We start from the raw sequence: 21,710 nt of genomic DNA, 5'->3' as shown, positions 1-21,710 counted from the left end.
CACAACCACAATCCAGATGCAGTTTGGCATTATTTGTTCCCCTTTACAAAGGAATTTAGGAAAGAGCCCAATTCTGAGTCCCTGTACAAAACATAAATGTCTTTTTTATGTTTTTTACTCCAAGTGCCGGGACCACACCTCTGGTCCTCCACAAGGACCCCAACCACGAGGCTGTCATCTCTGATTCTTCTGACAGCTTCTTGGGCTTTTTTAACACCAGCACAGGTTTTCAATGAGAGAAACCAGAAAAGCAGATTTAAAGCTGAATACTGCTTTTTTCAGCTCCTCCTGAAGGCTAGGAAAGAAAGCCCGGGCTACCTGAGGGTTCTCGACACGTTAGGTTTTACATTACAAAAACCCTGCCAAGGTGTTGGCGTGAGCCTGGAGCTCTCCAGCACTCACTACCATCATTTCTCAAGGCAGCTGTTGCTAGATAATGCACTTCTAAGTGTGAACGTGCACAAATGCACATCTGAATGCTAAGGAGGGAGGCCCTGCTCCGCGGGCACGTGTGATTTCAACAAGTGTGACACCACTGATGTTTAATAATGGGGATTCCAACTCTTAGCCCGGCTCTGTTGCGCAGCAAAGCCGGGCAGCTTTGGTCTGTGGGAGCCACGGCCCTGCATGGGGACCACGCTGCCCTGGCCAAGAGAGAGGAGATTCAATGTGAAATCTCGCTTCCTAGCGGAGGCTGGGAGCGGAAGGAACGCTTCAGAAAGCCTAAGAGATCATTTCTACGTGTGAGAAGAGGACAGTGAATAGCGGGTACCTTACAGGTTGTTTGCCTACAGTCTGCCTGCGCCTTGCCCTGCCCCTATAACAAAGTGCAAGTCTTCTTGTCCTTGAAGGGGTTTTCGGAAGCAGGAATGCCCATCAGCAATGGATCTTTCTTGGCGTGTTCTTCACAATAGAGCATTAGGTCTGCCGATGCCTTCGACACCTGCAGAACACAGAAGACACAGTGGCTGCTATTTCCCCACAGCCAGCAATAGGAGCTGAGTGACCCCGTGTGAAGGGAGGGATGCTGGGCCACCAGCACCTCGCAGGCCCACACCCTATTTCCTGCCATGGACAGAGCCCTGCGCCTCGCCCTGGGGCCAGCCCTCTCAGCACAGGGGAGCTCCTCCAGCTGCTCTGGCACTAGTTTGTGACACGAGGCAATAGGATGGCTCTGCTCGTACAGGGCTCCTGCAGAAGACCAAAAACAAACAGGAAGGGCTCAAAATCGTGCAGCAGGTTTGTAATAAGGAACTTATTGTCTATAAAGCTGAGGACAACAAACAGAAGTGTCCTCAGATGACTTAACGCTTTCTAGAACACTAAATATGGACTCCCCTTGCACAACCCCACACCAAGGAAGGGTACTTTGCTGTGTGTGTTTCTCAGTTTGCACTGCTGGCACCTCCAGGGATGGGGCACCCACAGCTCCTTCGGGCACAGTTAAGAATGACTTAGTGCTATGCAGAGCTGCTGGGCTGCAAAGTAAATGTCGAGTTCCAAGAGGAGGGAAAATCTGAAGTGCATCTCCCTTGCACGTGTCCTGTTGGGGGAAAACAGGAGAAAAAAGAGGGGCTGGGGAGGGCCGTGCTCTCACCTTTATTCTTTCTATTGAAGCTTCTATTCTCAGCTGCTGGACAGTCCTCCGGGCCTGAGCTATGTTGTTGGTGGTGCTGGCTGTTTTACCCGACATTTTCAGTGTGACTGCAATGCTCTGTTGGGAAAGACAATGGGTTATTTTTCCCAAGGCAACACAGCACGACTCAGCAGACACTCAACAAGCTGCAAGAAGCACTGCTGTTTTTCCTATTTTACACAGTGGCACCAAACACCCCCCAGAAAAACTGCACTGAGCTCCGATGTACCGCAGCACTTCTGTCCCCCGCCCCAGGTCTGCGGCAGCTTCACAGCATCGCAGGGAAAAAAGAAAAAAAAAACAACAGCCAAAGTTCACAGAAATACTCCCAGCTGCCGTCTGCTCCCATATGGCCATATATGGAGGCGGAGCAGGGGAAAAAAAAGCACGGCCCCAGGACTTGGCTGCTCTGGGTAAGGAGGGAAAGCAGGGACCCCGCTTGGCTGGCGTCCAGCAGGGCAGGAGGATGCTGCTGCTGTCGCTGCATGCAGCTGCCAGCCCTGCACAGCTTGAGCCACAGAGCATTGTAAGGGGCTCGGCCATGGAGGAGCTCGATGGGGGTGGTGCAGCCCCTCCTGCCCCCAACACTGCACAGAAGGACTGGGACAGCGGTTTGGGGAGCGCTGGTAGCCGGGTCCTGACCAAAAAGCACCGCAGAGCCACCTGTCAATGTGGCTGTGAGCAGGCAGCCAGCAGCTCAGAGCTGCTCCCAGGCAGTGCTGCCCTGTCAGACCCGCTTGTGCAGAGGCACGCGGGCACCAGCAGTGCACAGATTCCTGTTTGCTTTACACAGGTCCTGCAGAACAACTGGCTCCGTGGTGCTGTGCTCAAATCATTTACAGCACTACAGGGGCTCGAGCTGAACGCTGCTGAATGTGACCTTCCTGGGGCCGCATGCAGCCTCTCCTTGCAGGCCTCTGCTTCTCACACGCTGCCCAGGGCAGCAGTGCTGTTTTTCCTCCCACTGCTCTGTGTGCTGAGAACAGCATTTCTGTGCGCAGAGCCCCTGGTTTGGCACGGCCCACGTTTCCAAACTTCCTGTCCCTCCTGCAGGGCTCTGCTGCGTTAATGCCCAGCTCATGCCCAACAGCAGTGCTGTGTGCCAGAGAGGATGCGATGCCATCAGCACCCAGCATCCTCCAGCATTTTCCCCTACAAACAACTCACTGCACCACGCAGCGATGCTCCTGGTTACCCCAAAATGGGGGTGCTGGGGATGTGTGACTCGGTCCTGCTGCTGCTTGCTTCAACTACAGCAAAAAGCAAAGAGCTCCTGCAGGAGGGGCTGGCTCGGTGAAGTTCAACGAGCCCCTTCCTACCCAGCTCAGGGAAGTAGTGAAGCAGGAGGGGCTGCAACCTGCATCAACAGCCCTGGCAGGCAGCACGCTGCCTGGGGCTCTGCTGAGCAGATGAGAAATGGCTTCTGTGCAATAAATGAGTCCGTAGTGCAGCTGGGACAACACTGGCTGACTCGGAGAAAATATAATTTCAATCCCATATCCATTAAAAACATCTTTAAATTATTAACAAAGCTAAGGCGATTAACTTCTTCTTAAGCATCTTATGATCTAGCAGTGAGAAACGCTGCGAGTGCCGTCCTAACAGGTATTTCGTGCTTTGCCACTGGCAGCTGAGTCCTGCTGCTCCTCGAAACCCCCTGTGCTGAGTCACAAGCAGAGAGTGCTGCTGTTCTCCCTGCAGAGCCCCCGAGCCCAGCAAGCACAGGCTGGGGCTGCATGCAGCACCCAGCAGCTGAGAAACTGCTTTGCTGGCTAGGGACCCGAAAGAGCACACACTGCTTTACTGGCCAGGAAGCAGGCAGCAGCAATGGCTTGTTATTGCAAATGGGCAAGCGATTCCTCCTGCTTGCACACAGGTAGGAGGGATCTAATAATTGGTACCGGGCAGCATTAGAAACTTACTTCCTGGAAGAGATATTGAAAACAGTCATGAATCTCTGATGTGCACAGAGACACGTGGCTGCCGAGCAGGCAGCTCCTGGGCTCCCCGGCCTGCTTTGCAGGTGTGCAGCTGGGAGGAGACAGGCATGAGACAAAACTGGTTCAAACGCTGCATGAGCTCCAGGTGACCAATTCCAGGGTAAATGTGGAAGTTCTCTGGGTTCAGAGTCTTTAAACTTGTGCCAGTGCAAAGATCACAGCAGCAAGCAGCGCTCGGCAGCACGCAGGGCTTCTGGCTGCTGCAGGAACACGCTGCATCTGCAGCACAAACCACACACTTTAACTACTTCAATCTGTGCAGTTAGCGGGAGGAAAGCTGCAGCACACCTCCTGAAATCAGAGCAGAGCAGACCTCGGTGACTGCAGGGAGGGGAGGGGAGGGGGCAGCTGCACCATGCCGGCTGCACAGCCCTTCCTGTCCCTGCTGCCCATGCTGCCAGACCCCAAGCAGAACTCCCACAGGTGTGGGAACACGGCTCCTGGGGGAGGCTGCACCCCGTGCCTGCAAAGCCACAGTAACTGCATGGGACCACGGATCACAACCAGCCCCTCGGCACTGGTGCAAGCAGGAGGGGGGAGGAGGGAAGGCAGGGTGCTCTGCAGGACACCGACTCGCCCTGCAGCACTGCAAGCCTGTTCCAGCTCGAACCCAAGGCATGCAGGGAGGCAGCAGGTGGCAGGGCCGGGCTGTGACTCAGCTTGGGCAGCAGGGCGGGCACGGTGCTCCTGGAGCAGCTCTGCAGCCGAGTGTGCAAGCTGCAGTTGTCAGGAGGGATGCACGGGCGTCCAAAATGCTGTGCACAAACAGCACAGCACATCCTGTCACTGGTTCAGATGGGCTGCGTGCAGCACCACACTGCAGGCAGGTGTGTTAATCACAGACACACAGTACCCCACAGCGTCCTGCATCGCTCACACCGGCGTCACTCAAATATTAAAATGCATTTTGATGGCGTGGTCGGTGATTCAACCTGCAAATTACTCAAGAGAAATGGGAAAGCTGACGGACATAAACACATTTGTCTGGAAACGGTCACCATCTGTTTGCAAAAGTTCATATTCAGATGATTTGCTGTATTGCTGGGAAAGGGTAAGAATTGAAGATAGTCACAGAATTGGTATTTAAAAGATACTTCTGCTCAGAGAGCACCACGAAGAAAAGGTAACAGAGACTGCTGGCTGCCTTGCAAAGAATGCAGTGTGAAATCAGAAGACTCTTCCTTGTGGAGGCTCCCTTTTGACTAGGATAAAAGCAGAGCACTGCCCCCACCCAGCCCTCCCTGCCTCCCACAACACCAAACGTGTCAGAACAGCCCTTCAGGATCCGCCAGGGATGGCCCAGGAGCACGGGATCACACAACAGGTTAAACCAGACCATGCACAACTATCCCTGGACCTCCACTGGGCAGACCCAGCAGTGAGCAACTGCTCCACGCAGCTCCAGTGCTGCCAGCTTGGGATGTGCAGCAGCAGCAGAGCACTGCACCGACACACGGCTCCTCTGGAAACGTGGCAGCTCTCATCAGCTTTGCTTTTTTTTCCTCTGTTCCAAAACTGTTTGCTATTAGATCAGGCCAGGTAAGACACGCAGCTTTTGTGCTGCAGAATGACCATGCAGAGGATGGCCCTGGCTCTGAGCTGCCCAACATGCTCACATTATGGTGAGAGGTTTCCAGCAGGGCCTCATGCTGCTGGATCTGGTAGGCAGCACACCTGCTGTGCTGATAAGGAGCTCTGCTGGTGCACTGCTAAGTCAACACGGGAACACTGTCATTTTGGAGCAGTGAGACACTGCTTTGTATGGATACGGACAAAGCACTCATCAACCACAACCCAAACCCTAACTCTGACCCCAGACTCTGTGGTTTTCATTTCTTCTACTGAGAAACTAATGGTGTGGAAAGAAAAAGCAAGGGAACAAGAAAGACTGCGATCTTCTCACAAAGTAATGGTCACATCCCTGAGGAGTGAGATGGCTCCACATTCACCGACTGCTCCGGTTTCAGTATTTCATTTTTTAAAGACAGAAAACCTTTAAAAAATGTCACCGTGGAATTAAAATCTAATAGGTTCCCCCCTCATTTTGCTTCCTTGGGTGCAGGCTGGCTTTGCTCTGCCTTTGCTTCCCATGGCCATGACCCCTTCTGCCACTGGAGTGGGTGGAGCCTCTCCAGAGCCCCTGCCTGGCTCCAGGAGTGACCTCGTTAGGGAAGTTGCAGGGCTTATTTTCCCAACTGAATTGCTTTGTTAATAAATCAGATCCCTAAAAAACAAAAACATGACATTAGAAAATTAAATTGCCACGTTTCCTCATCTCCAAACAAACAGAAGCAGCATTACTTTAATGGTCCTCCTAAGATTACCAAATCTCTACTGCAGAGAGCTTCATATACAAGTAGGTCATCTCCCAACACTGTTTTTCCTCTGAGTTCCTGGCAACTGCCCTGATAGCAGCTGCTGCAAACATCTCAAACTGGGTGATCTCTTGTAGGGTGCATCTGCCTGAAGTTACATACAGCAGATTACATAGAAGGGCAGCATAGGCCGCTCTGCACACCACTAAGGGAGGACACAGACATTACCAGCGTGACCTCTTGCAGTGCTGTGGCAGCACCCGGACAGGAGCATGGCTGAGGACCCCCTGTGCTTGCTGCTGCAAGGACCTGTCCGAGGGGACAGCCCACTGTCCCCAAAGTGCCCACACAGAACAAGGGCCCACCAGGACCAGAGTTAAGGACGACAAAAACCTGCCACGCCGAAGCCATGGTGCAACTCCCCACTGTCTGACTCACGAGCTAAAAAGAGACCAAATTATCAGTCCCATCGACAGCCATTCCCAGCAATCCTGCCCAAGACCAAAGCATTTCCACAGAAGTGCTGAAAACATGCTCAGCTATGTCTGAAAACAGATGGGGTTTACTTTTTCTGGCTATGGCTGCTCTAATAAAAGAAGTGAGCTCCCGTGCTCCACGCCTGCTGGGCGAGGTTTGCCTGCAGCTCTCCCTCTGCACAGGGCTCCCCGAAGCACAGCGTTTGCCGTGCCACGGGGACGAGCTGCTCTTTGCTTCCAGCCTCCAGCACACCACGCAGCTTTGATTTTGTCCTTAATAAAAGAGCCCACAGGAGCAGAAGGGAGCAGCAGCTTCCACTGCAGGAACCACGGGCTCCGGCAGGGCTTCTGGGCTCCGTCGGGCACAACCCAGCTCTGACCAAGCACCGTGGCACACGCCGCCATGAGCTCATGGTCACTTTGTGCCCCATCCATCCACTGCCCCTTATCCTTGCTCTGGGTTTTATCGCTTCTCCACTCCTCCATTGTAAAAGGCTGAAATCAGCTGCTGCAGGAAAACATTTTCCAGTACATGCCTTGCTCCAAAGGGGCACGGCCAGGCACTCGATGTACAGAAATGCTGAGAATTCTTCCGAGCACACAGCAGGGGTGGGATCAAGCAGGGACGCGGGGAACCCCAGCGCAGAAGGATTTCACCACGCTCAGGCAGCAGCTCGCAGCTTCCAGCACCGCCCGCCGCTCCCCTTCATCACACAAACCCTTCCTTTCAGTGGTGAAAAAACACGTTTCTGTTTGAAGGTTGTCAGCAGCGGAAAGAATTATGATGGGAAGGTGCAAACAACACGAGGCACGAGAAGGCTGCGTGCCCTCTCCAGACACTGGCAGCGGCGCGCGCTGGGCCAAGGCTCCTGCACTAACAGCAGAGTCAACAAATGAGTGCAGCAAACCAAACAGGGCAGTGGGAAGGCTGAGCTCATCTTCTGGGGAAAACACCTTCTTCCATGGAAAACGGAGGACTTTGGTTTGTTTAAATAACCATCTTTAACCGAGGAGGACGCTCACCAGCCACACTCTGCCATGGGAAGGTTTCGCTACAAAAATACACGAACCTCCCAGAGAGCATTTCACACAGGGCACACGCTCGTATTTTTTAACAAATAGGAACAGAAATAGCTACAGCCAGGCAGAGCTGACCCCATTCCCTACAAGAACCTTGTTTTTAAGACTTTGCCCTACTTGTTTCCACGGGCTGCAAGGAAGGAGGTTAAAATGCAGCAGGCGCTCAGAACAACGGCCTCGGCAGGTACGTGGCGGGCGCTGCAGCTGGGCTCCAGCTGGGATAATTAAAGACCAATCTATCTTCCTTACTCTTTTGGAGCTAGGAGTGCTGGGCCACCTGCTGAGTGAGATGTAATTAAAGCAGCACTGCTGGAGCTCGGCCGGGCATGGCAGCTCCGTGCTGCACAGCTCGTGCTTCGTGTGTACGCAGAGGCAGCTCTAGGCTATGGCAGCTGCAGAAGGGTTCAGCCTGCTGTCCTGTTAGTATTTCCTTCAAAACAAGGTACCTTTTATGTTGAATATCTCAAAACTGTAGATGAATAAAGCAGCCCAGAGCTGGGGTCTGTGTGAACCTGCCATTAAGGCTAATCTGCACGTGCAAGCTTCCAGCATGTCTCCCTTTTAGAGTGACAAAAGCCACGCTGGGGCTGATAGAGGCCATGTGCTGGGAGCTGGGGCATAGAAACCTTTTCCCTTTACACTCATTGGGATTGAGGAACCATTAGACAGGTCTCGGAGCAGGTATGGGCACACCCCTTCTCCAGGTTGTCAATCACAAGTGCTTGGCCAAAGGCAGCACTTCTGCTCCAAGAACAACTGCAAAGAGGTACAGTGGGATCCACTATTTACAGTTTTGGTGATCCCACAGCAAATGCTGCAGGTTTACAAGTGAAACTATGCCCTGTCCTGCAGTTTCCCCAGGCATTTCTGAAAGCCCGAAGCTGGTTCCTTCTCGCACATCACCACTGCCCACCTAGGCTCCAGCAGCCCAAGCACACCACCAGCTCCCTGCTCCTTCCCAGCTTTCCCCTCAGGGCCTTTTTGCAGCCACCCTACCACCGGCACCCATTCACCCCATCAGGGTTTTGAGGACAGCAATTCTGCTTACCCCTCCGTGATACCTGAGATAGCTGCCGTGCCCCGCTGCCTGCCACGCAGCACCAAGGGCTCGCTGGTTTCTGCAGGCCCTCTGAGCTCTGTGAGCACTTCAGCACGTGCAGTTTGCACAGGCACCTGCGTGGGAGCCAGGAAGCTGCAGGCTGGGCTGGGACTTGAATGCTGCAGTCGGTTTTCCTGTGGGAAGTCGCTGCTCCTCCGCGCTGGGTTTGTTTCGACTTGCAGAACCCAAAGCAACGCAACTGCGTGCCAAGGAATTAAACACCGTGGCTGGGTACTGAAATAACCTTCAAAGTAAGCGCTGCAAAAGCTATCCATGGTGATCCTCACACGGGGACCTCGCTGTCCTAAGGGTAACCCTATTTGAAAGCGCAGCGCGGGGCCGCACTGACACCCAGTGGAAGGCAGGGTGAGATGCCCGGCGAGGGAGCACACGGCTGAGCGCCTTCCCTCTGCTGAACACGGTGGGAAAGGGGATCCGACAAGCAGGGAAATGCCTCAACGCCGCCCTACAGTCGCAGCCCAAGTGTTCCACATAGACTACAAAGGCTTCAGTAAAGAAAGGACGACACTTTTGCACAAAGAAAAGGTAAAAAGTTCACAACTGCAGCACGCAGCACATGGAGCTCTCAGTGGAGGACATCGATTCCTGGGGATTTACCCCACAGATTGCTCCTTCACCACCAGCTCCGTTTCACCAGGATGGCTCTGCTGGCTGAGCCTGCACCACAGCCACATTTCATTTCAAAGTCAGCCTCCAAACACATGATTCTGTCAAACCCAATTTACTTGCTGGGAAGTGAATAGCGGAAAAACCTGCTTTCATTTTACTCCATATTTTTACTGACTGGACTCTTTCTATCTTTAGTATAAATGAAAGCCATGAAAGCTGACTTCTACATCAAGGTTATTTTGAAAAACATCTGAGCAGTGTTGTTTTAGAGCCTTCAGCCTGCTACTGTCAGTAAAGGCAACCAGCATGCCCAACCAAGCTGGGGTACCTCTCGTCCTAGGAAGGGATCTGCTCCTCCACACAGCATCCCCAGCTTGCTTATAAGAGAAGACATAAACTACAGAAAGACTGGTTATATCAAAATCCATTGATCTTACAGCATGTAAAGCAGGAGCAGTTGGCAATCAAAGCACCACACTGGGAGTCACAAGACGCTGCCTGACCTCAGGTTCTGTGGCCTTCAGCAAATTCTTCTGTCTGAAAAAGATAAAAGTTGTGAGTGCTGGAGGGAGAAGCTCTGCTAAGAGCTCCCCGGTTCCTGGGTCAGAGGCACTACAGGGCTGCAGAGCTGAGGAGGCTCGGGGGATCTTACTGCTCTCTACAGCTCTCTGAAAGCAGGTTGTAGTGAGGAGGGGTCAGTCTCAGCAATAGAGAGGCAATGGCTTCATGTTGTGTCAGAGGAGGTTCAGGCTGGATACTGGGAGAATCTCTTCTGCAAAGAGCAGTCAGCATCGGCATAGGCTGCACAGGGGGTGGAGAGCTTTTCCAGCCTTAATGATTGTATGGCTCTATGACTATGCAGGTGTGGCTACAAGCATTTGTCAGAGTATTTATTTCAAGAAAAGAGAGACTATAGGAAGAAGGGTTTGCACTCTGACATGGTGAAACTGATTACAAAAGTACTCCAGCAAATATGGACATCTACAGAGGCTTCCACACTACTTCTTGCTAACCAACAAGGAACAACCTGACTTACGTGGGAGAGGCAACTCCCTTCAAATAGCATTTCTGCCCCCAGTGCTGGAAACTCACCTACATAGGCAGTCCTGCTACTTCTCCGCCTTGCTTTGCTTTGATTTGTGCAATGACCCTGAAACAAAGTCAGATAAAAACATTAAGTACTTCACCGTGCAAGAAAGCCAAAGCAAAAAGGGGTGACCACCTGTGGTTTAACCCTGATCACAAAGATCAGGTCAGGGCCCTCTGGTCACCCCAAAACCAAACAGAAGCCAGCCCACAGCCCCCCTGCACCCCCTCCCCCCTCCCAGTATGCTATGATTCAAGGAACCAACACACGACTACAAGATTTTGATATGGGTTAACAGGAAAAAACAGAATGAGATCAACATACCACAGGAGTGAAGCTTGTTTGGCATGAAAACCAAATAAATACAAGAACCTCAGCTGGTGATTTTTAACCACAGGGGGCCCTCTGTGCAGCAGGCATGCACCCACCCGAGCGTGCAGCCCAGGGCAGGAGAAGCCCACCTGGACTCCCAGCACAGCACACAGCCAGGGCAGCTGCCTGTCACCTGCACTGCAAATGCAGCTGCAGGCAAATCGCATCCCTCCCTTTCTGGGAAGGAAACAGCCACGTCCTGGCCCCACCACAAAGCTGTGCTCCCTGAGCCTCTACCAACACAACCCAGCAGCCACGATAAGCTGCAGGAGAAACAACCCTGAGAGCTCTGCTTCGAGCCCAACCCCAGCTCACCCCACCACGGCCCACAGTGCCGCATCCCCACAGCTCCAGAGCACCCCCAGGGATGGTGACCCCACCACTCCCAGGGCAGCCCCTGCCAGTGCCCAACTGCTCTTGGAAGAAATTTCTCCCAATATCTGGCCTGCACAAGGCCTGTGTGCGTGCAATCTCAGTGCAACACACCCAGAGGAACACTCTAGGGTGTGCAGTACATGCCAGAAGTCGTAAAACCAGCAATTACTGATCTAATACTCATTAGTATTTGGCGTATTAACCTTTCCTATCATTCACAGTGCAAAGTTCTACAACTGTATCTCTGCAGAGACATCCCATTTTCAGGTACGCTGCAAACCTCTGACCACACGCACCGGGCATTACGAAGTTGAGGAAGCAGCTGGGACACTGATAACTCATTAACCAAGGCACGGCAGGATCCAGGATCACTGCTGACACTTTTTGGATGGGAAACCAGCACCGTCTGCCAGTGGCAGGGAGCCCTGGCCCACAGCCTTGCATGGGACAGTGGGTGGCTGGGCGCTGCCAGCCCCAGGCTGCAGGGATGCAGGGCAGCCCTTGGTGTGCCAGCCCCTGCAGCAGCGGCTCCGAGACCCACAGAGAAAGGGAACACACACGTGGGCTCTGCCAGCAAATCCCACACTGTTTCCCATGCTGGAAACGGCAGCCAGATTTCAATGGCTGCTGTTAGAATCCTTGTGCAGAGTGGAAGAACGAGTTACATAAAACCAGACAGCCCTGCTGCATGTGGCCCCTGTTATCCCAGCTCTGGACTCGTGCTTCTCATGTACAGCAAGGAAATAAAACATGCAGCATGCAACCCTCCTGCACATACCTGTGATGGCTGTACCGTGCAAAATGAGTTGTTAATGAAAACTAGCTCCTGCTTGCTTACACAACGGCCAGCTCTGCTCCTACAGCCCCGAAAACGTTGCGGAAAAGAAAAGTTCTCATCTACCCACCTCTGCCTCCTGACAGAGAACAAATCAAGCTCCAGAGCACCCTGTAGATAACTAGAGCTCATAAATCACGGGCCACTCTCCACTATGGAGCCACAAGGCCTCAGTACTCAGGCCCACGCACAGCTCCTACAGGGAGGAAGGGCAGACCCACGCTGCAGGATGCTGCCAGGCCCTGGGCTCAGCGGCAGCCACAGGCCGGGATATAAAGAGTAAAGCGAGAGGAGGAGTCTTCTTTCCACTCCAAAAGCTCCCCCCAAAAGGAGGAAGTCCCACGGCTTTGAAGCCCCTGGCTTCCACAGCAGCACGACGCAGGCTCGTGGAAGCAGGCAGCCCACCCGCACTGCCCACAGCGCCCGACTCCTCGGGCTCCTCATAGTTATCTCCTGATAACTCAACTGGAGATCCTTTGCTACGTGACTTTGATTCAGAAAGGAGCACCTCTGGGACCTGCGTCACCGCTGCAGGGCCCTGCTGCCCCAGGCCTTCCCATGGCAGCTGTGCTAAGGGACGGCGTCCTGTGGCAGCACTCAGGGGAGTGGGGCAGGGGAACGATGTGGTTTGTACGTGAACCGATGTACTGCTGCCTGACATTTCAGGACGTGCATTTTTCTTCCTTCTAAGGTTTAATTTTCATGCTGCTAGATACCAGGGAGGATTTTACGAGCTCGGTAATAAAGCAAATTTGCACACAAACACAACCTTACCCACTCGTGCGATGCACCAGCCTGCCTAAACCACGCTCGTCCGAAGCTGATGCTCTATTGCAACGCAGAGGAGAAGCAGGTCGTGAAGTCTCAACCAACTTCTCATTTCCTTTTAAATAATAACTGGTTATGAAGCAAGCATGGGAGTAGCACAACAGCCTTGTTCAAGTGAGGTTTCGTACCCAAAGCGCTGGCTCTCTGTACCTTCACAGCCAGCAGGGACTGCCTTGGGCAGCACAGAGAGAAGTGTGCCACTGCTGCACAGCACCCTGAGCTTCATTTCACCAATGCAAACTCAAGCCAGCCACCCCGGGACAGAACTCCTCACCCAATGCTGTAAGATGTCAGTGAGTGTAAACACCTTTCGTATCTGCCCCGTTTCCTTTTTAAAAACAGAAAGGAAATTTGCTTCTGGAAATACTTCTGGCCATTCCCTGCAATGATTAACGACACCGCAGAGAACCTTTCTCTCTTTTATTAACTTAAAAGGTATACACAGATACATCACGTATCTTAGAACTGAAGACTGTACCAAAATGTTGAGAAAATTTAAGCACAAAGACCTAACAAAACAGGACAGAAATCCAAACACGCCCAATTAGGGACAGACAGCCCAGGAAAAGCCTTTCTGCAGGCAGACTTCCTACGCTGTCACTGCTTTTAAGTGGAAGCTCACATCCATAAACAACTGAAATGCATTTCTGCCGAGTACACCCATGTGATATGCACATATACATGTACATCAGCACGTGTGTATCACATAAAGTGTGCTGATGCTACAAAAGCTTTGCAGCACAGAAATAGTGATGCTTTTGGGATGACCATGGGCCAAAGGATTTATTTTTTTTCCACAGTGAAAGAGCTTGGTAATGCCAATGCTGGAGGAACCAAGCGTGCCAGTGCTGCCCACCTCCCAGCTGGCTGCTGGTGGCATCTCAAGGCATGGAAGGGAGGAAAGCCCAGGGAAGGGAGCACCGAAACACACCAGGAGCACGGGAGATGCGTGGCCCCAAGGCTTGTCACAGGGACAGCCAGCACTGCGTCCAGGTGTACACCTTTCTGTCAGGGCAGAGCCACTGCTTGCGAGGCTCTTCCACCCGCCCAGCAGCGCTGCTGCAGCAGGTCCTGCTCTGCAAGCCGGACTCGCAACAACAGGTTTCCCTGTTTGTCAACCCATGTCTTCTCTTTCCAGTGATATCCACTGGTTCCTGATGAGAAGAGCCCTCAGGCTGACGTGCGCCCACTCTGGTGAGCCCCTGCTCCAGGAAAGTGCTGCACCCATGGCCAGGGCGAGCAGCAGCCTGCTCCCTGCTGCAAAACCCCATCCCATCATGACTGCGAGTTGTTTTTGTTCTCCTCATCCTGAAGCACCAAAAGCCATTGATTTCCTCCCCACGTTCAATCCTACACCGACAGCTACTCCCCAAGCACCCTACTCTCTGCTAGGTACCACAATGCTTAAGGCTCAGTTCCTGAGCAGGGTGAAGCAGCTCTGGAACTGTGATGGTGTGAATGGCCCAGTTCTCGTCCCAACGAGGAGGAAAAGGCTGCTGTACCTGCCAGCACCCCAGCAGCCACAGGCAGACAGCCTGCCTCCATCACCCAGCACATCCAGGCGCTCCGATTCTCGCTCGACCTCCATCACATGCCAAGACGCTGACATGGAGACAGGAAGCTGAACATAAACACGCCGCCTGCTGCACCGAACAGCCCAAGAAACAAAGCTAAAAATACGGACTCGCCGGACTCTCTGGACAGAGGGAAAATAAGAGACTTCTACCAGAACGTCTCCCGTTACCTCTGCTGTTTGAGGTACTTCTCATCAGTCCTTGCAACACTCGGAGTAAAAACTTTTCCCCCGCGACATTAGGACTTTCTCTTCCTCCCTTCCGTAGCCCTCATCAGCTTATTGTGGAGAACAGAAACGAGGGGATTTCAGAGGGACCGCAGTGCTGAGTGCAGCACAAACGCTCAGCTTTGGGAAAAGTGGGTCTCATTGTGTAATATGACAAAATGCAGAAAACAGCTGCACGACTCCAGCAGTGATTAACTCGGAGCAAATCCCGAGAGCCATCAAACATCTGCAGCTCCAATTTCCCAAGAAACAGCAAGCCTGCAACTACTTTCCAGATCTGGGGAACTTGCTTTCTGCTTTCATTAAAGCCAATGAAAGCTTTACTACTGATTCTCGGCAAGATAAGGGCTTTTCTATGCGAGCAGAGCTGACAGCCCCACTCATTTCTGCATTTTTGGTAAGAACAGATGACCATTTCATTTGCAGAAACACAATCCTTCTAAGAATGCAGCTAAATCATTTGGCCAACATTATCACAGCAAGCTGATTACACGCTGCTTAGCAAGTACCTCTTTTTCCTGCCCCGAGAAGATGGCTCGTGCTGTAACCTTTGCTCCTGAGCAGGGATGAAGCAGGGGGGCTGGCAGTGATGACTGAGAGGCTGCACCATGAACTTCTGGAGCAATCTGAGTTTGCTGTTGCAACGGAGCCTAATCAGAAGATGCTGCACCAGGACCCGGGCAGAAGCCTGTTCCTGTTTGGAAGAGCAGCACTGCAGGGCAGCTCTCTGGTGGGCTCAGTTTGCAGAGTATTTGGAGGTATTGTGGGCATCTCCCATGGCTCTGTGCTACACAGCAACTTCCCATGATCCAGGCCGAAATATTCCGAGCATTCTGAGGAACACAGCCTGAGAAATGCATTCTCAGTGCTCATAAAAGTAAAGCTACAGAGACACGTATTTGAAACAAGTGAAGTACCCGAAACGCAACACAGCTCAGTATTTGCTTTAAAGTGCGATGAGATGGAGAGACAGTCCCAACCAGTGGCCATCACTGCTGGAGCCCTCAGTGCCTCCCTCAACACCAGGGCTTTGTTAGCAGGTAAATAAAGGTGCTCCCGTCGCTGTGTCATGACACGAGCCAGCTCCATGGCACTACTCCGGCCTCACCAGCTGCTTTCCATTAGAATTCATTTCCCACTTTGGCACTTGATTAAAGATACCCTAAATTACAGCCATACATCCAACACAAGGCTGACATACGGGATTGGGAAGTCATTAACTACATCCTAATCCCTTAATCACATTCAGCGGTACCGTAGCATAACATCCTACTGCTGTCCCATTACTTCCTCACCTAGTTTTGTTTCTAAGTGAATCTAACCACGATGGACACAAACAAACAACTTGTGACTGACAATCACAGAAGTGCAGGGGTTGGAAGGGACCTGCAGAGCTCACCGAGTCCAACCCCCTGCCAAAGCAGCTCCCAGCCCAGGGTGCACAGCTCGGCGTCCAGGCGGGGCTGGGATGTCTGCACAGAAGGAGACCCCACCGCCTCTATGTGCTGCTCCAGTGCTCCGTCACTGCACTGGGAAGAAGTTCCCACGCACACTGCTGCACAACTTCCCATGCTTCAGTCTGTGGCCATTTCCCCTCATCCTATCGCCACACACTGCTGAGAGGAGTCCGGTCTCGTCCCTTTGCCTCCCGCTCCTCAGGTATTGATAGACGTGGATCAGATCCCCTCTGAGCCTTCTTTTCTCAAGGCTGAACAGCCCCAGCTCTCTCAGCCTTTCCTCATAAGGGAGGCTGCACTCTTTCCAGCAGATCCCTGTCTGTTCCGTACCAGGAGCCCAGAACTGGACACAGCACTCCAGGTGAGGCCTCACGAGGGCACAGCAGAGGAGGAGGACCACCTCCCTCGACCTGCTGGCCACGCTCTTCTTAAAGCACCCCAGGATCCCTTCTTGGCCACCAGGGCACAGTGCTCACGGTCAACTCTCACCCCCCGGGACCCCCACGTCCGTCAGCGCCGAGCTCCTGCCCAGCAGCTCATCCCATAACCCGTCCGGTGCCGTCAGTGGCGCGTCCCCGACCTCGGGGCACTCCGTGGCCGCGCTCCCCCGCCCCGGATCGTTCGCCGCTTCCCGGCGCCGCTCCACCCACGCGAGGCCGCGAGGCGCTGCCCGGCGGGAGCGGTTCTTTTCCGCCAGGACCGGAGAGCCGCGGCTCGGCGGAGTTCGGAACTCGGCGGCGACGCGATCCGGCCGCCGGGGGAGGGCTCGCTGCCCGCACCCCAACGCGGCCCTGCGGCGCGGAACGGCGCTCCGAGGAAAGGGGGGGAATTAAAAATCAGGAAAAATAATCATAACTACGATAAATAAATAAATACAAACGAACAGAAACGCAACGCAACAACACACGAACAACTCCAAACTCGGCCCTGAGCGCCGCCGTCCCGGCCCCGGCCCCGGCCCCGCTGCCCGGCCCCGGCCCCGCTGCCCGGCCCCGCTGCCCGGCCCGCAGCCCCCGGCCCGCGCTCACCGCCGCCGTCCGCCGCCCTCTGCCGTCTCCAGGGGCGACCGCCCCGCGCTCCGCCCTCCGCCCGCGCTCGCCCCGCCCGACCCCGGCCCGGCCCGGCCCGGCCCCCGGAGGCCGCGTGCGCTGCGCCCCGAACCGCCCCGGGGCCTCTGCGGGAGCGCGGGGCGGTGGGCCCGGTGCGGCTGGGCGGGGCGGGGCTCAGCGCCCGGCTCGCGTTGAATGCTCTCCTCTTGGAAGTGGGTCCCCCCTTCACCCCTCCCCAGCTTTTTTCTTCTCGTAGTGGTGCTGCTGGGAGGAAGGGTCGATGTTCGTGGGGGTGGGACTGGCGTTGTGTCAGACGGCGGGCAGCGCGGGTGTTGGGAGGAATCTCGCAAAGAGCTGCGCACGGGTGGGGGTCACCGTCCCTGGGGGTCTCCCAGGGCCTTGGAGATGTGGCACTGAGGGACGTGGGCTTTCAGGGGGGGTGGATTGCGGAGCTCAGAGGGCTTTTCCAACCTCAGTGATTATTCCGTGGTTCAGTTCAAACTTCGGAAGCTGATACTTCAGTTTCGTAAGGCGGATGCTGGAGGTCATTCTGGTTTGCAAGACAAGTGCCCGATGCCCACAGGCACTCCTTACTCAGCGGCCATGGCCAAGGAGAGCAGAGTGGGAGGGAACGCTTAGACAGTCCCCCCAGAAACTCAGCTGGAGACGCCCATCCCTGCCTCCTCCATGGCTCCTCCACGATGCCATCGCCAGCCCAGCTCCACAGGCCTCCTCCACTCCATGGTTTCACCACCGGATCCGGTCTCTCCGGCTCCCCCAGTGCATCCCGGAGCAGCACGGAGAGGAGCTGGGCTTTGCATGGGATTTGCATGAGCAGGGCACGGTGTAGCAGGCCCGGCAGCTGTCAGGGCTCGCCTGCTGTCCCAGCGTCCCGGCCTGCTGCGGCTTGCAGGGCGCGGTGCTGCGGGCCCTGAGCTGCCTGCAGTTTGAGTACAGGTCCGGAAGCCTGCAGTGAGATCAGGTTAAGGATTGGACAATTTTTGCAGTGTTTCAGGAGGGCACAAACCGCTGAGGTTCAGTACGTGCCCTGTGTCCCCCTCCTGTCCATTTCTAGGGGTGTTTCTCCTTACCGCCACAGTCTTCCAGACTTCTGACAGCGGCAAGAAATCTGGTCTAGTTTTCCAGGGTTTCTTCCCTGATTAGTGTAGAAGTGTCTGCTTTTGTTTGAAGTGAGCCACTTTTTGAAGATTCATGTTTGAATTTTGATATAAAAAAAAGCCAGAGGGGAAAAAATGACACAGGAGATCTATCTACCATAAGAAACGGAACTTAGGGAATCTCTGCTCCGAACGGAAGAGTTTCGCTCATCTCCAGCAGCCGGCTCCAGGAAACAATGCCCTCTCGTGGGCTAAATCAGCAGCTCTCCCGTCACTCGGTTATAGTTAGCGTCATTAACCGCTGCTGCCGTGCTTCGTGGGCTCCTGGCCCCGTCCCACCTGTGCTGCCTCAGCAAGAGGAGAGGAGGAGAAAACGGAGCCCACTTTCCACCTTCGGGTGAATGGAAAGACCTCCATGGAGCTTTGACAAACACCGAGTACGCTGCCACAAGCTGAGGTTGTAGCAGCAAAATGATGGCTCTGGACTGGCTGAGTAATTCCTCTGACGAACGACAGGATTTGCTGCTCCAGCCGTTCTCACAGTGATGAATGAGGTTCATTTCCTTTTATTCGTTTGTTCTTAAAGAAGGCATTTCTTTGCCATTCACAACCATTTGTGCGACTGCCCTACAAAGTGTGACCGTATGTCTGAAAAATGACAGTGCTGGCGTGGGGCCAGCGGGAATTCAGAACGTAGGCACAGAAATGTGAACATCCCAACCTCCTGATTCACAGCAGAGCGGCTTCGAGGTGGATCCCCCTCTCTGCAAGCACTGCTTGGGATAACTCCGGGACGAGGAGGTGCTGGTGGTGGGCAGCAGCCAGATGGAGCGAGGCTGGTGGAGCAGCAGCCCTGACCCCCTTGTCCTTCTGTCCCTACATCGCTTCCAGCCCGTGTGGAAAAATCCTACAAAGCCACAGTTTCTGTTGCAGCTTGCTTGCTACATACGACACCTTGTGTTTCAGCCTTGGCTACTGCAAAGACTTCCTTTTCATTTGATTCTTTTGTTTTGCTCCCCTTAACCCATAGCAAAGTGCATAAACACCACCTTGAACATGAGGTTTTCGCAGCAGCCCATGCCTGTGGGATTTGGTGCAGTACCCAGGGCGGAATCCTGTCCACCACAATCATTTATCTCCACTGAGCTCTTATTATTCTGCGTGTAACAACGTTCAGAGTTCAGCCAAGGGACACGCTGCAATAACAAACCTGGAGAACAGAAGGTCTGCACTCCGTGCACGCTTTGGCCACGCTGATGCAAAGCAAGATTTCTGCTGTGAGTCGTGTAGAGCTGCTCCTCCTCCTGTCTCGGCCATGCTTTTGTCAGTTCCAGCAGTGAATGAAGGGACGCTCCAGCTCCACTTGTGGCATGTGGCCAGAGCAAACCCCTAGCCATGGGACAGGGGGACCTAGCTAACCCGGGGAAGGGCTGCAGTGCCATGGGTGAGGAGCACAAAGGGTGCTGCTAGCACCCCGGGGCACTTTTCTTGCAAAATAATCATACACAGAACACAGCACACAATGAGCTGAACGAGAGAAACAGCAGCGGCTGCAGCAGTCACTTCTTCAAGGCAATCAGCAGGACTGCTGTTGGCAGGATGCACGGGGAGCAGTGAGCATGTGTCCCCTGAACATTTCAGCTCCAGAGGTGAGCGAGCTGCCTGTTCCCAGCAGGGAAGGGGACACGGTGTTGCCCTTCCCCTGGCAGGAGCTGGGACGATGGGGCACGAGGAAGCAAGCTCACACTTCCTAGGTTTCTTCTTCAACACTCTCCCCCCCCCTTGCAAAAACAAACAAACAAACAACAAAATTCCCCCTATTTTATTTCCCTGCAAAACAGAGATTTTGACTTGACAACTTCACTCAGCTCATGCTTAATTGTAAGCACAGAAAACAATCCACAAACAGCCAGGAGCAGGCCGGGGCTTTCCCCAAGCCGGAACACAGAGGTGCGTGTCTGTGATTGCTTTTGAGAAGGCGTAGCCCCACACACCTGGGTTGGGTTCCCTGAGCAGTCCGGAGCAATACTGACAGAAAGGTACTTTACAAATAACAGAAAGATGCCCACAGCCAGCAGTGAAGCGAGGTTCACCCTCAAGCAGAGCAGCAGTTCTGCTGGGCATCGGAGGAGGGAGAGCCGGAGGTGTAGGAGACGGTCTGATATAATTTGCAGGTCGGGCATCACTCATCACTGCAGCGTGTATCCCCTCCATGAGCATGCCTGTGTCCACACACCCTAATTGTGCTCATCACTGCCACGATGTGGGCTGAGCGCATTCTCAGGGGATCCCCCCAGCTCAGGATGGAGCAACTGGGGGCACAGACCCTCCCAGGCAGACTGCTGCCAAAACTGGGCTTTGTTCCTTGTCCGCCCCCGGCTCTGAGTCACGCTGGCTGTGGCATTGCTGCTGACAGAGCTGATGACGGCAGCTGCCTCTGTGCCAGCACTCCCAGCGTGCCCCCTCAGCCAGCACCCCGTCCCACCAAACAACCTCCCTCCCCCACGCTCCATCCCAGGGCCCTGGCACAGAGCTCCGTGCTTTTGCACTGCCTGAATTAATGAGCCAAAAGAATCAGCGACTTGGCTGTTCTGGTGGATGCTGAATGGACTGCTGAAGGATACAGACCCAGAAAAAAGGAGAGGGATCGGGGAGCAGAGAAGGAACACCTCCTTTTATCCAACCCGAACCTCTCCTGGCACAGCTTAAGTCCATTAGCTCTCATCCTTTACGAAGGGTGTACACAAGGGCAGTTATAGATAAGGTGATTCCACTGAGCCCACAGTTTGAGTGCCACACTGACACAGTTTTCCTGCAGCGTGTGGTGGGGACTCCAGCAGGGGCTGCCTGAGCACTGCTTCCCGAGCGTGGGCTAACAGCAGGAGCAAGCAGGCGTGCAGCACAGGGGAGAGTGAGCTCATTTCCTCCTGAAAGCTGCAGTCATCGTGCTGACTCAAGAATCACATTTAGACAGATTTTAATACGCTGCTTTTGCTGTCATTTCCAATCTTCTGTCCCGTTCCTCCCTTTCCTGCGCTCCGTCTGTGCCTGTAGCACACTTTGGTGGGGATTCAAGGAGAGGAAGTTATTTTCCCTCCCCTCTCCCCATGAGGGAGGGAGGAACATGGCTGGACTGTAAAGTCAGTGCAACGCGGGCGGCATGTTAACACGGTGCCTGGGGCTCCCAACACTGCTCCCAGATTTCTGGAGCTGTGTTTCCTGCTGGTGATGTGGAGGATGCCTCGCACCATGGGGTGCAGACATGTCCCAGCAGTGAGCCTAGCCCTACCTACAGCTGCTCCTGGAGGATGAGCACTCCCTTCTGATTTTTCTGTGCTGAAGCCTGCTGTTTCAAGAGCAAAGCAGCTCACAGAAAAGCTGTGGATCCATCTGGCCCGGAGGAGCAGCTCGGAACAATGGGATGAATTCCTTCTGTGTGTTACAGAGCTCGTGCCTGCGCACTGCTGCTCGGGTCTGCTCCTCAGGGACTGCTACAGCCAAGGGGCTCAGCTGAGGGTGGGGGGAGCAGGTGGGTCAGGACAAAGCAGACTG

General features: G+C 54.0%; 1 protein-coding gene across 1 annotated transcript; it reads right to left on the bottom strand.

Moving 5' to 3' along the window:
- Positions 1-615: 615 nt before the first annotated feature.
- Positions 616-17,038, bottom strand: GNG12 (G protein subunit gamma 12). The gene is made up of 5 exons (XM_065737745.1): positions 17,020-17,038; positions 10,329-10,386; positions 9,674-9,773; positions 1,598-1,714; positions 616-943 (listed from the first exon to the last, which is right to left on the bottom strand). The coding sequence occupies exons 4-5, from the start codon at positions 1,691-1,693 to the stop codon at positions 818-820; spliced, it is 222 nt and encodes a 73-aa protein (XP_065593817.1). The 5' UTR covers positions 1,694-1,714; positions 9,674-9,773; positions 10,329-10,386; positions 17,020-17,038; the 3' UTR covers positions 616-817.
- Between the last annotated feature and the right edge of the window lie 4,672 nt (positions 17,039-21,710).

This window comes from Cyrtonyx montezumae, unplaced genomic scaffold, assembly GCF_038088225.1.
Source record: "Cyrtonyx montezumae isolate F1298 unplaced genomic scaffold, pur_monq_1.0 scaffold_1, whole genome shotgun sequence".
In the NCBI taxonomy this organism is placed as follows: Eukaryota; Metazoa; Chordata; class Aves; order Galliformes; family Odontophoridae; genus Cyrtonyx; species Cyrtonyx montezumae.
The sequence above is the reverse complement of the archived record's forward strand: the minus strand, read 5'-3'. Positions and strand labels throughout refer to the sequence as shown.